The sequence below is a fragment of the Podarcis pityusensis genome (assembly GCF_964106645.2).
Source record: "Podarcis pityusensis genome assembly, chromosome: 15".
In the NCBI taxonomy this organism is placed as follows: Eukaryota; Metazoa; Chordata; class Lepidosauria; order Squamata; family Lacertidae; genus Podarcis; species Podarcis pityusensis.
In genome coordinates this window covers 29,136,366-29,150,746 of record NC_138040.1, presented here as the reverse complement: position 1 = coordinate 29,150,746, position 14,381 = coordinate 29,136,366, and the positions used below count along the sequence as shown (strand labels likewise).

At 46.0% G+C, this 14,381-nt stretch overlaps 1 protein-coding gene across 1 annotated transcript; it reads right to left on the bottom strand.

Annotated features, from left to right (window-relative positions):
• Positions 1–289: 289 nt before the first annotated feature.
• APOC3 (apolipoprotein C3) lies at positions 290–4,664 on the bottom strand. Its single transcript, XM_080983745.1, has 3 exons — positions 3,633–4,664; positions 2,510–2,633; positions 290–1,553 (listed from the first exon to the last, which is right to left on the bottom strand). The coding sequence occupies exons 1-3, from the start codon at positions 3,769–3,771 to the stop codon at positions 1,454–1,456; spliced, it is 363 nt and encodes a 120-aa protein (XP_080839871.1). The 5' UTR covers positions 3,772–4,664; the 3' UTR covers positions 290–1,453.
• Between the last annotated feature and the right edge of the window lie 9,717 nt (positions 4,665–14,381).

Below are 14,381 nucleotides of genomic sequence, written 5' to 3'. Positions count from 1 at the left end.
TCCTGGCTAGTTCTGTGGGTGTCTCCCCACCATGCCCAACGCCTTAGTGGGGGAGGGAGGCCTAGATTAAGAGAGGGTGGGTCCTGAAGGAGGGAGAGGAGGCTTCTTCAGGTGCCAGATGTTTCGGGGTTAAAAGATAGAGGGAGTTGTCTGCAGGCAAGGAAAGCTGCCTCAAAGAGGTTCAGGCCATATAGACCCCTGGATGAACTTGCTAGGGATGCAGCAATGCCCCCATGCAACAGCACAGCTGCCCAGTGCCCCTGCACCCTGCGCTCAGGGAGGCCCCTGGCAATCTCTTGGCAAGGCCAAGTGGAAGAAGGGCTGCCGCCACTGTGTGAGACAGATATGTGGGTCTTCAGGGTTGCGCTGTTTATTCCCAGCTCTTGGAATCAAAAATATATTGGGACTGGGAAGAACTAGAGGGAGTTTGGGAGGGGGGCAGAGCCAGGGAGGAAATCCCTGCCATTTGAGGGCAAAGAGATTGGCCTTACTTCTCTCTCTCTCTCTCTCTCTCTCTCTCTCTCTCTCTCTCTCTGTGTGTGTGTGTGTTTGTGTGTGTAGCCCACCACAAAAATGTACACTCAACTCAGCAGTTTGTTTAAAAAACAAAACAGGACAGCTAAACCTGAAAGTGAACAAGTGCCTAGCCAATTATTGTCTTGGCCATTTGGCCTCCTGGCGGCAGTGGCTGCTATGCCAACTGATCTTTGTCCTTAGGTAGCACAGGGCAGAACTTTTCTCAACTCTCCTGTGGGTTGTGCTGGCAGATGGAGCCAGGAGGAGCTGCAGGAGACCCCCTGGCTAGGTGAAGATGCCTCTCCCTGCTTGCTTGCCTGCCACCACCAAACCCACCAAATCTAGGTCACCACGAACACATCAAGATTCTCCCTCTCCCTGCCCCTTCCTCAGATTCAGGCCAAATTCATCCCAACTGGCAGCAGGAGGGAAGGGATTAAGCAGATGCCCTGATAGGGCGAAGTCTTGATTCTGGAGAGTGAGTTTTAACTGGAAAGGGTCTTTACCCAGGATGCCTCCCCCTGCCCACTTACATAGCTGCTCAAGGAAGGGGATCCCACCCACATCTGGAAATGTGATTGTTTTGCTCTTGGGTGTTTCTGGTGGGAAAACACTGAAAGCCTCCCAAAAAGTCTTTTTGAAAGTGTCCCTCTTGCTCCATCAAGACCTCTGACCAGTTTTCTTTGTTGGTTCACAGCAAGAAACTCAACCATGCAAAGGGTTTGCAAGATTTAATGGGGGGAAGTGCCACGCTTAATGAACATTGAGATGTCTGAGGGAAGGAGGGAATGAAGGAGTGACTAGGCAGGGCAGGGAAAAGGAGAAACAGTGGCAAATGTTGAAATCCTTTCCCATCACTGAGGACAACTTTAGCACCCTGCCGCTGTACTGGGAAGGGCGAGAGATCCTCCTGGAATTGTGTGGAATCAAAATTCCATCATGCTGCAGGTGCCGGCGTCTTCAAAAATGTGGCAATCTTCTCCTTTACACGGCCAAAGTATTGAACTGCATTTGCCCAGCCGTTAGTGATCCATTCCCTAAAAGGCAGTAGGGGTGGATTGAAGGAAAAGGTGCATTTAATTGCTGCGGATCCCTCCCTAAAGGGTCACTTAGTGCAGTGTGGCAAGTGAGAGCTTTTCTTGGTATCATAAATTACCCCACCCCAACCCCTTTAGGAAAGTAGGAATTCCAAGCCCCCTGAAAGCCTGGCTATTGCCAGAGTTCTACTATGCCCACTGTGTGTTGCAAGAACCTTCCATGTCTGCGGGCCCAGAAGTAGCCACCTCTGCCCCACGTGTTGTGACAGGTGCCAATAGCACCTTTGGGGTCTCAGCAAGAGGCCGCTGCCCCAGGGGAGACAGTGGGTGGAAGTGAATAAGGGGCGCTCAAGGCTTCCCTTATGCCAAGGAGGGGATTCTAGGAAGGGGGGCAGGTTCAGGAGATAATCCTGTTTGCTGATACGTGCAGCCCCACACGGCGTGCAACAAGGGTGCCATCTCACCCACAGGATCGTGGGTGCCCACCACCATAACACAGATGTGCAATGTCACATGCACATGCCTGCATGTAGTGTGTGTGACGTCACGCATTGGATTTTTGGAAGGGGGCTCCTCCGAAACCACAATGCAACATTGTGCATTGTGTGTGTGATGTCACACACACTATGTGCAGTTGTGTGCATGTGACATCGCATGCCCATGTTGTAGTGGCCATCAGCTCTGCCTCCGAATTCGAGCCCCAACCTCGGAAACAGGTGACTCACTGGCTGGCTGCAAAAGGCAGAGCTGAACTTCTCTCTTGGCTGGCTGGCTGTCTCTGATTTTGCTCATTGACTTTGTGGCTCTGCTCATTATATTGTTGTGGGTGCCTAAGCACCCATGGCCCCCTGGAGTTGGCTCCTATGGCATGCATCCACCCCCCAGCCCCAGTCCCCCCCTCCCTTCTGCTCTGTCCCAACTTTCCCCCTTCCTTGAGCTTGGAAGGCCTCCCCCACCTGGCCTGCTGGGCTGCCTCCGACTCTCGGAGGGTGGTGAAGCGCTCCTGGGTCTTTTGGATGGCTTGCTGGGCAAAGACTTGCACTTTGGCCACCAGGCTCTCCTTTGGGGCATCTTGAGCTTCTGGAAGACAAAAAAGAAAAGGGGGGCGGGATATGAAGCAAACAAGCACTTTCCCGCTCCCCTCCCTACACATACACTTCCCCCTCTATTTTGGGGGAGAGGAGGACAGAATCTCAGCCGCCTTGTTGGTTGATTCCCCATGCCAAAGAAATAGGGGTGGGGACCACATGGGTTGTGTGAATGATCTGGTCTTCCAGGTGCTTCCTATCACCATCAGGTGTGCCTTTGCCCCTAGCTTCAGCCAAGGAGTGATGCTCATGTAAGCTAGAGAGCCCATGACACCCAGACCCTCCAAGTGTCCCTATTTTCCAGGGTAAAGGTAAAGGGACCCCTGACCATTAGGTCCAGTTGCGGCCGACTCTGGGGTTGTGGCGCTCATCTCACTTTATTGGCTGAGGGAACCGGCGTACAGCTTCTGGGTCTTGTGGCCAGCATGACTAAGCCACTTCTGGCGAACCAGAGCAGCGCACGGAAACGCCATTTACCTTTCCACCAGAGTGGTACCTATTTATCTACTTGCACTTGATGTGCTTTTGAACTGCTAGGTTGGCAGGAGCAGGGACCGAGCAACGGGAGCTCACCCCTTAGCAGGGAATTTGAACCGCCGACCTTCTGATCGGCAAGTCCTAGGCTCTGTGCTTTAACCCACAGCGCCACCTGTGTCCCATTTTCGAGGGACAGTCCTGGATTTACAGAAGCTGTCCTGGTTTCTCATTTGATCCCTGAATGCCCTGCTTTTCCTTAGGACGTCCCCTATCTTCATCGGAGAAATGTTGGATGGGATGGTAGGATAGCTCTAGTTTCATCGGAGAATTGTTGCAGGGTACGGGCTTTCAGTTGGTGGCCCCAAGGGGAGAGATCCCCCTTCCACCTTCCTCTTCCCACCAGGAGCCAAGTAGCTGACTGGATTTCAGTTGTGCCCCTTGCACCCTCTTCCACACAGGCAGGCATGTGTGAGAGCAATACTGTTCTGGCACTGGGGTGGGGGGCATTTCTTACGTGCAAACGCAGCAAGCAGCGCCAGAAGGACAAAGAGCAGTGGAAGGGGCCTTCTCATTCTGTCGCTTGGCTGGACCTGTGATGGGAAGGAAAGGCAGGTCAGATCACCATTGGCCACTGAAGGCCCAGAAGGCACCATCCCCAGTAGTCTGGGGCTGAGGCGAGGCCTGCGCTAGACTAGTGCCAGAGCTGTCATTCAGCTGTGCAGAACAGGGTGTTGAGAAGGAAGGCCTGCTGTAGCCCAGGGGTAGAACATTGGTTCTGATGCAGTTTTGTATCAGCTTTGCATGCTGAAGGTCGCAGGTTTGGTCCCCGCTTTCCAGCGAGACTATGTAGGGTTGAGAGAGACCCCACCTGACAAGACACTAGAAAACATCTTGCTGCCAAGCCGTGCGGATCATAGAATTGTAAGGTTGGTCTGTGTTGGAGATGTAAGGTATCAGAGGGATCCTTATATCATGTATAGTGGAGATATGTTAAAATTAAATTTTTTTGCGGAAATATACACGAGGAACTGAAAATAATGTTTAAAACAACAATTGGTAAGAAGCCGGAAACATTCCTTTCAGGAATTATAACAAATGACATCCCCAAAGACATGAAGAGAATCTTTTTATATGCAACAGCTGCCGCAAGGTTATTGATTGCAAAAAACTGGAAATCAGAAGAAGTACCAACATTGAAAGACTGGCAATATAAATTTTTCGAAATGATTGAATTAGCAAAAATGACGGCAACAATTAGAATGCAATCTAATCAAAATCTCAAACAGGAATGGAAATGTGTAGAAGAATACATGACCAAAAGATGCTCCAGCAAGAACTTATTGATATGTATAGAGTGTTTTCACAAAGTCAAGTCAAGTTAAGCTAAGCAGATATATAAGATTGAATATTTAATTATTAAGATACAAAATTACGATCTCAATAATAAAGTTACAAAATAATAACAAGGAAGTCACACACGGGTGGAGGGAAGACACAGGGCAAGAAATAAGAAATGGATAAATGCTGGTACATAATGAAATGTGAAAATGTGAGACAACTGGAAATTGCAGAGTTTGGAGAAAATGAAGGATAAAGTGCGAGACTGGTTACATTACGCTCAGATTAAAGAAGTTTTTAAAAATGATAAGAAACTAGGGTTCCAGGTGGAAAAATCGAAACTAGAAACAGAACTGTTAGAACCAAAGACTAAGGTACTTTCAAGGATGTATAACTTGCTGTTAAAATGGAATACACAAGATGAAATGGTTAAATCGGCTATGATAAGGTGGGTGCAGGACATTGGGTATAATATAATGTTTGAGGACTGGGAAAGGTTGTGGAGTACTGGGTTGAACTTTACTGCATGCAATGCTTTGAAAGAAAATGTAATGAAAATGATATATAGATGGTATATGACCCCAGTCAAACTTGCAAAAATATACCACCTGTCTGATAATAAGTGTTGGAAATGTAAAGAGAATGAAGGAACATTCTTCCACCTCTGGTGGACCTGCCCTAAAGTGAAGGCGTTCTGGGAAATGATCTATAATGAACTGAAAAAGGTATTTAAGTATACCTTCATAAAGAAACCAGAGGCCTTCCTTTTGGGTATTGTCGGCCAAGGGGTGGTAAAGAAGGACCGGACATTTTTTATGTACGCAACAACAGCAGCAAGGATACTTCTTGCAAAGCACTGGAAAGCTCAAGATCTACCCACACTGGAAGAATGGCAGATGCAACTGATAGACTATATGGAACTGGCTGAGATGACCAGCAGAATCCGTGACCTGGGAGAGGAGAGGATGGAGGAGGACTGGAAGAAATTTAAGATTTATTTACAAAAATACTGTAATTTGAGTGAATGTTAAGCAGGATGCTAGATCATAAACAATTGAGCACCACTAAATTAGATGATTTAAGATGATAAGTGAGATTGAGAAAATATAAACTTTTTTGAGAATTACAAGATTATAAATAAACAGATGGGACATAAGAATGCAAACAAGATGATAAATTGCTGGCAAAAAGTTATAACGATGAAAGTGGGAGCGGGAGATGTGAGGAAGTCCAAAGAAGATGTGAAATTATGTTAAGACATATGCTATATTGTTTATTATATCTATTTCTATTTTAAACCCTAATAAATATTAAAAAAAAAAAGAAATGTGAAAATGTGAATTTACGACTATAATGTATATGCATCAATATGTAAAGATTTCATATATGTATTGCAACATTAATAATAAATAAATTAAGTGGGGAAAAGAGAGAGAGAGCAAAAGAATCGTAAGGTTGGAAGGGACCTGAGGGTCATCTAGTCCAACCCCCTGCAATGCAGGAATCTCAACTAAAGCAGCCATGACAGATGGCCACCCAACTTAAAAACCTCCAAGGAAGGAGCATCCACAAAGATACTGAGGCAGATGGACAGATGTCTGACTTGGGATAAGACAGCTAGCTTCCTTTGTTCCTAGATTTTGGCAAGCCTCCGTAGAGTTCAATCCCACACCCAACTCTGCTAGCAGGAGGGTGGGCATCAGCGCTCAGTGGCAGAGCTCCCACCTGCTGTGCATGCCGGGGGTCCCAAGTTGCACCCAGCACTCAGCAGCATCCAGAAGGTCTCTGGTGGCTGGGCTTGAAAAGGGACTTTGCTTTACCTAACCCGGGACAGCGCCTGCCAGTCAGATTTGGCAAGGCTGGGGCAACATTTGCCATATATCTGCTTCAGGATAAGGGACCCTGTTGTGCCCATTAGGTGATCCAAACTGGTACCTTGGACCCAGCTCAATTCCAAACCAGATTGGGCAGGGTGTGGCCAGCTCAGCTGACTTGGCTTCCATGGGATCTGCTGATGCATAGATTGCAGCAGTTGCTCCTTGAAATTTCCACCAGCTATCTTTTAAAAGAACAAAAGGATCCTAGACTTCTCTCTGCCTGTCTTCCTAGATGTGATGAGGCTGTGGGGAGCAGTGGCAGACCTACATTATGGGGGCCCTGAAGCTTGAATTGTCATGGGGGTGGGAGTTCCTTTGCAACCAGCAACAAATCTAGGTAAACACTGTTACCTTTTTCTTTTTTAAAAATAATCTTTATTAGTTTTTCAATTAGATACTCCACATACACATACTGTATTACATTTTACATTTAAACTTGCTCTTCAGAGCTGACTTCCCTCCTTCCTTCTTCTGGTTTTTTATATCACATATAATTTTATTGCATTATTTTCTTCCATTTTGTATAATGTTTTTCTTCCATTTTCTATATTTGTCCATAGTATATCCATAAACAAATAAGTCCTCATGTTTATACAATTCTTCTTGTCTGTCTGTCTGTTACCTTTTCCACCACACCTTTACAGCATTTGTGCTACTGACTCTCGAACTTTGGGGTTGTTGAAATATATATACAACAAAAAAGAATCAATTTGACTTAGTTCAATGCAACTGAAACTGAGTCTACTTGATGCAATTTTTTTAAAGCAATGTGTACTAAAGGTGCTTCTGGGGCCCCTCTGGGATTAAGGAACCTAAGGCTTAAGATTCATTAGTTTCATAGTAGATCTGCCCCTGGTGGGGAGGGAAAAGCCCTCTGCACATCCCTAGAGTCACACTTCCTATTTCATCCTGGGAATGATTCTAAGCTCAGACTAGTTTAGATTGATGTAAAATTTTTGCCTTTTGCTGCCCAACTCCTCATGCGACCCTGAGTCTCCTAAGTCCATGATCGGTCAGAGAATAATGGATGGAGGCAGGATCCAGTGGAAAGCAAGGCAGATATTTATTTTTTCTTTTGCAACAGAGTTCTCTCCTCTCCTTCCAAGCAGGGAGAGAGACCCTGAACAAAAGTGTGCAGGAAGCTTAAAGACTTTTGACATTGACCAACCCCTTTTAACCAAAGACCACCCCAAAATCATCATACATACATCATAGGAGGCAGTCTATAGCAGAAATCCTGTCTGCCAGGATAACTGATAATGGTCGCTGATTGCATTACCTGGGCAGTCTGGCCATTCTTTTGTGATGGTGAATACTTTAGTTCCTGAATCAGGTCACAGGCTCACCCTGTTCATACACAAATACACCCTCCTGTCAACCTAGCAGCTTGAAAGCACGCCAGTGCAAGTAGATAAATAGGTACCACTGCGGCGGGAAGGTAAACAACATTTCCATGCGCTCTGGTTTCCGACACGGTGTTCCATTGCACCAGAAGCAGTTTAATCATGCTGGCCACATGACTCAGAAACCTGTCTGTGGACAATCGCTGGCTCCCTCAGCCTGAAAGCGAGATGAGTGCTGCAATCCCACAGTCGCCTTTGACTGGACTTAACTGTCCAGGGGTCCTTTACCTTTACGCCCTTAAAACAGGATTTGCAAGTGAAAAGACAATGGGAAGGCTTTCCCCATTTACCTCCCTAAATGCAGAGGAATATTTGAGGTCATTGGGAGAGTCAAAATGGCATCAGGATTGCTCTCCTGTACTATTTCAGACACATTTAGATACGTGTGCATTTATTGTATATTTATTGTAGATTTGAGACCTTAGAATTCTTATAACAAGATTAAGCCCTGGCTCCCCTGTTGGCAAAAGGTAGGGGTGAGCAGTTTCTCCTTCGGGGAATGTGCCTTTTTAAATGCACAAATTGGCCTGGAAGAAGTCAGGTGCTCCAAAGCAGTTTGTGACTGAACAGTCTCCCTTCCTGTCCCCTTTGCTCAACCCAGTCTCTCCCACTCTTACCTGTTCCTTCTTCTCAGGAGTTGCTGTCTGGCGCCTGCCTTGGCAGCTTCTCATTTATAAACCCCCAGGCTGTAGGGGCTATTGGACCAAAGGTCAACCAGGAGACCTGAGGGGAGGGGGACCATCTCTTGCTGACTCCCCCCCCCCTCCTGTCGCCATGTTTGCTCAGCTGAAGCCTGTGCTGGAGGTGGAGAAATCCTGTCTCTGCTACCAAGGTTCCTGCATTGCTTTGTGGGCAGCCCCTGCCTGGCCCTCTCTGACTTTGGCACTGGTCTTTCTTATGGGCTAGCAGATGGCTCTTCTTCCCAGGGATAGCACTCTAGCCTTACCCATTGCCCATGTATGGCAGGTACTCTTCTCCTTTGTTGAAGAAAGATGCTCCCGTCATCTTTGTTGCGTAAGAGTCAGGAAGAAACTGTGTGCCCAGGTTGGTGCTCTGTGCTGCTGAGTCTGGCACTGGTGAGTTTCCTTTTTTGCTTTTCACCAGTATTCTTCTTGAGGAAGAGTTCGGTGTAGCTCAAAAGCTTGCCCATTGCATTGGCTCATTGTTGACCCTGAATAAAATGTATCTCCTGTGCACCACAGCCACCACCCTGCTCATTGTTTTGGGGAGCAGGAATTGATGCCTCTCTCGCTCTAGCAATGTTTGTACATATCCTTGCCTATTTGGGGCACGATGGAAGAATGGAGGATGAAATTAATGGAATATGCGGAACTTGATAAGCTAATGGGAAGGATCCGAAACCGGCGGGACCAGAAGTTTACCGAGGACTGGAGTAAATTTACGGATTATTTGAAAAGTATTTGCGATGACCAGACGATGTTTGTAGGTTTGCAAGAAGCTCTATGAGGAATAATATCAGAAATATTGCAAAAATGAAGGAGGAGATGGGATATATTAAAAATGTAAGGGCAATATTAAGTTAGGAAATGCGTAAGAAGTGAATAAGATGGAGGATTATCAGAGGTGCTGGTGGAAGTCCAATAAGAATGTATTTGTGATAATTTGTGTGGTATGTTTTATAATTTTGTATTTTAAAACCAATAAAAATATATATATATAATATTTGGGGCACATGGAAAACTCATTCCAAGCTGCCTGTCAATACGGGCAGTGTTTGCAGTTTGGAATACTGCGTTGTCAACAAGATTGCAGGAGGCAAAAACACCCTGGCTACAGCTTGCTCTGCAGATGTCCCACAAATCTTTTGTCTTAACATTTGTTTAGACTCTCAAAAGCACTTTCCATTTCTGTGGTTTCCAGCAACTGGTATTCAGAAGTACTGCTGTCTCCGTCTGTGGAGGTGAAACATAGCCATTGTGGGTTGTAGCAATTGATAACCTCCTCTATGAATTTGTCTAATCCTCTTTTAATGTACAGTGGTACCTCGGGTTAAGTACTTAATTCGTTCCGGAGGTCCATTCCTAACCTGAAGCTGTTCTTAACCTGAAGCACCACTTTAGCTAATGGGGCCTCCTGCTGCTGCTGCACCGCTGGAGCACGATTTCTGTTCTCATTCTGAAGCAAAGTTCTTAACCTGAGGTACTATTTCTGGGTCAGCGGAGTCTGTAACCTGAAGTGTCTGTAACCCGAGGTACCACTGTATTTTAATATTCTGTTGGAAGCTGCCCAGAGTGGCTGGGGAAACCCAGCCAGCTGGGTGGGGTATAAATTATTATTATTATTATTATTATTATTATTATTATTATTATGCCATCCAAGTTGGTGGCCATCTTTGCCTCCTGTGGCAGAGAGTTCCACAGTTCTGCATGAAGCACTACCTTTTCTCTGCCCTGAATCTTCCAACATTCAGCTATGTCAGATTTCCATGAGTTCCAGTGTTGTGAGAGATGGAGAAGAACTTTTCTTCTTCCACTTTCTCTACTTTCTCCTATGTTGCATCTTACTCCCTTTTTTCTAAACTAAAGAATCTGAAACGCTGCAACCATTCCTCATTGGGCAGTCGCTCCATCCCCTTGATCATTTTGCTCTCTCCTTTTCCAAACCTTTTTCTACTCTAAAATATTCTTTTTGAGTTGAGGCAACCAGAACTGCACACAACATCCCAAATGTGGTCACCCATAGATTTGTATAGCTGCATTATATCAGCAATTTTATGTTAAATTTCTTCCTAATGATCCTTCGCATTGAATTTGTGGGGTTTTTTTACAGCTGCCACACACTGGGTCAACATCTTCATCAAGCCATCTACTATAACCCCCCAAGATCTTGTTCCTGGCCAGTCACCACTAGTGCATATATGTGCATTTGCCCCACGAACATATATGTGAAATTAAGAATTTTTTGCTGCAGCATGCATCACTTTACACTTGTTTACATTGAATTGCATTCGCCATTTCACTCGGTTTGGAGAGATCCTTTAGGAGCTCTTCACAGTCTCTTTTTCTTTTAACAACCCTGAACAATTTAGTATAATCAGCAAACTTGACCACCTCACTACTCTGAGGTCCTGTATACCTGAAGGAGTGTCTCCACCCCCATCGTTCAGCCCGGACACTGAGATCCAGCGCCAAGGGCCTTCTGACGGTTCCCTCATTGTGAGAAGTGAGGTTACAGGGAACCAGACAGAGGGCCTTCTCAGTAGTGGCGCCCACTCTGTGGAACACCCTCCCTTCAGATGTGAAGGAAATAAGCAGCTATCCTATCTTTAAAAGACATCTGAAGGCAGCCCTGTTCGGGGAAGATTTTAATATTTAACACTGTATTGTTTTTTAACACTTGATTGGGAGCCGCCCAGATGGGCGGGGTATAAATAATAAATTATTATTATTATTATTATTATTATTATTATTATTATTACTCATCCTGAACCGTAGATCGTTTGTCAACCAGCTTTGTCAACCGGACTGTGTTAGCCAAATCACCTCTACTTATATATTTCTTGGCATTTTCTAAGAACTCTAATAGATTCATGAGACAGGACTTGTCCTTGCAGAAGCCATGCTGTCTCTGCATCAGTAAGGCTTCTCCTTCTATATGCTTGGGGTTTTTTTTAAATTGTTAACATTTTGAAGAAATAAAGTGAAATTGGGTCTTTGGATCCAATTCCTGCCTGGCGGAACTTGCACTGCACAATGGAGCTCGTGACAGCTTTGCCAGCTTCCCGCTCGAGTCTGGACTGTCTGTTGGCCTGGATCTGAGATACGTGCCCACTGTGTGCCTATTGTAGACAGTGGTGAGCTAAATGGCAGCTTCCTATGTTCCTAAGTGACCTATCCAGGCAATGAGGTGGTTCTTTCATCTATCTATTTATCTCTGACCCCCTGTTCCTGCCCCATCACCTTCCAGCTCCCGGAAGGTAACTGTCTGAACCAGGGAGCCTTCAGAATGGGAAAGAGCTCAAACCCGTACAACAGTTTATTGTCCCTCCTTCGTAATTCCTGAAGAGGGTTTCAGTCTCCCATGTTCCATGCCTTTGGACTTTCGGGGCCATTCCCCCACTTCCAGTATTTATCTGCTTATTTTTTGTACTATTGCTTACCCCAGATTTAACCTGAGTCTACCAGTCCTTCTGTCTCTTGTGACTGCATGGTGCAATTTTGGCTAAGAATAAAAGCGCAGGAAGACTTGAATCAGTATAGATGGTTTTCTTGCAGGCTAAATGGACTCTTGTTGCTGCTTCGGGTGCATGCTCTTTTCCTGGAGCCTGTGGCTTGGCTCGCTTGCCAGAGCCGCCTCTTTGTCCTGCAGGCAGTTCTTACCTCCTTGTGATTTGCTGTGGTCTGGATTATGGAGGGCAGTGGGTGGTTGCCTGAGCTCACCAGCAGGGGGCTGAGCTGGCCAGCCTTTTTCTCCTTCCAAAAATTCTGTTAGAGGCCTCCATAGTACTCTGCGTATGAGGGATGCACTGGAATGAGTGACGGCCATTGGTAAGAATGGGCATCCGGGAAACCTTGAACCATCTTGCATTACACAACGGAACGGTCTTAAGGAATGAATGAGCTCATCTTTGGACCTCTTGCCTGTTGCCATCCCTGGTTGAGCTCTGCCCCTCCATCCTGCACATCAAATCTACCTCACCTTGGACTGTGACCTCAAGATAACACATTGCAGACAGGCCAGAGAGCAGTGCCATAAAGTGGTTTCTTCTAAACCAAGAGAGATGCCTGGAAGTCCGAAACCCTTATCCTGCCAGTTGCGGGTTGGCTGTTTTTGCTTGGTGGGGAGGGAGAGGCACTCTGCACACGCTCAGAGGCACAGTCCAGTCTCATATTGCTGAGCTCTGCATCCTGTCTCCAACAGAGATGGTGCTCTAATGACTCCCTTGGCGAGGGGGAGTGAAGAGAGAGCTCAGCTTCTGTCAGCAAGGAGCTGAACTGACTGATGTGTGATGTGCAAGGCAGAGACTTTGCCCATTGCCTTTGCTAAGCCGGGAAATGGCCAAGGGTTACACAGCCGAAATGCAGCGCAAGGGAGTTTGGCCCCTGCCTTGCCTCACAAGCAGACACTCAAGAAGGAGTCCAAACCCAAGGGAGTTGCTGAGATGGAAGGGGACAGGCTCCAGGACCTCTCAAGCTCTCGGGGTGTCAAATGTGGGGTGACAATGGCCACATCCAGACCATGCATTTATAGCGCCATGATACCACTTTAAAAAGCCATGGCTTCCCCCAAAGAATTATGGGAGATGTAGTTTGTTGAGGGTACTGAGAGTTGTAAGGAGACCAGTTTCTCTCCCAGAACTACAATACCCAGAGTTCCCTGGGAAGGGAGATTGGCTGCTAAACCACTGGGAATGGTAGTCATGGGAAGGAAAAGGGGTCCTCTCACAGCTCTCAGCACCCTTCACAAACTACAGCTCCCATAATGCTTTGGGAGAAGCCACAACTGTTTAAAGTGATATAATGGTGTTTTAAATATACGGTGACCAACTGTCTTGAGAGTGTGATTTCCTGGTTAATGTGAGCACAGGCAGGCAGCCTTCTGTTTTTGTACAGCTCTGGCTGATGCGTGAGCAGCATTTTTGCTTCCTGCTGCGGCTTATGTATCAATAAAATAAAATAAAAAAGGAGAATGAAATACCAGAGATTTGGAGAGACATCAAAGTAACTACTGCCATACACGTGTATTTGTAAATGTGTGTGTGTAGAATGGGGAAGAATTTGGTTCAGTCCATGTTTAAAGGTGAACTACCTAATTTGTGCCATCCCAAACAATCAGCAAACCACAATATAACCTTCCTTTGAAATTCACGCTCCTTTGAATTTTGCAGCGTGGTTTTCCAGGCGAGTAACGGGTACAAAAATGCATACTGGAAGGAAGTGTACATAAAAATGCATAGGTTTATGCAGATAGCAGACAAAGGTGCATTGCATCAGGGGGAAATTCTTACAAAAGCATGTCTAATTTAGGGGGAATTCATGCTATCATAGAACTGTGTGTGTGTGTGTGTGTGTGTGTGAGAGAGAGAGAGAGAGAGAGAGAGAGAGAGAGAGAGACTGGCAAGTTGTTGTTGCTTCTTTCTCCCAGAAGTCCTTGGTGCTATCAGTTTGTACCCAGAAAACATAGCTGACCTTCCCTGTCACCTGTTACATTCCATGTTAAGACTCTTACAAACTCCACATCTTTGGGCTTTTCATCATCCCAGTTTTTTCATCTCCATGCCCCTCCCCTCCTTCATTTTGTTTACTCTCCAGAAAACCAACCACCAAAGTGGGAAAGCAGCACTCAGGTGAGGGCTGAAGGTGAGTGGGGGAGAGGGGAAACTCCAGGCGCTTCCAATAACAAACAAGAGCAAATAAACTGTTTGGATTAGCAGTTCTTATCAAGCACATAAGACATTATGTCCCCAAGAAACTTTGTTTAACATCCAGCGGGGGTCCAGGGTGGGGGGAGTTGGCCATTTTCTTACTCTGGGGATAAACAATTTTGTTGTTAAACAGAGAATGGCAGCATGCAACAGGGCCTCTTTGGCAGTGGCTTCCAGACCTGGGAATTCTCTGCCCTTGATGTACACCTTGCCCCAACATTAGGATTTTTCAGAAAACAAAGTTATATCTTTCCCCTTGG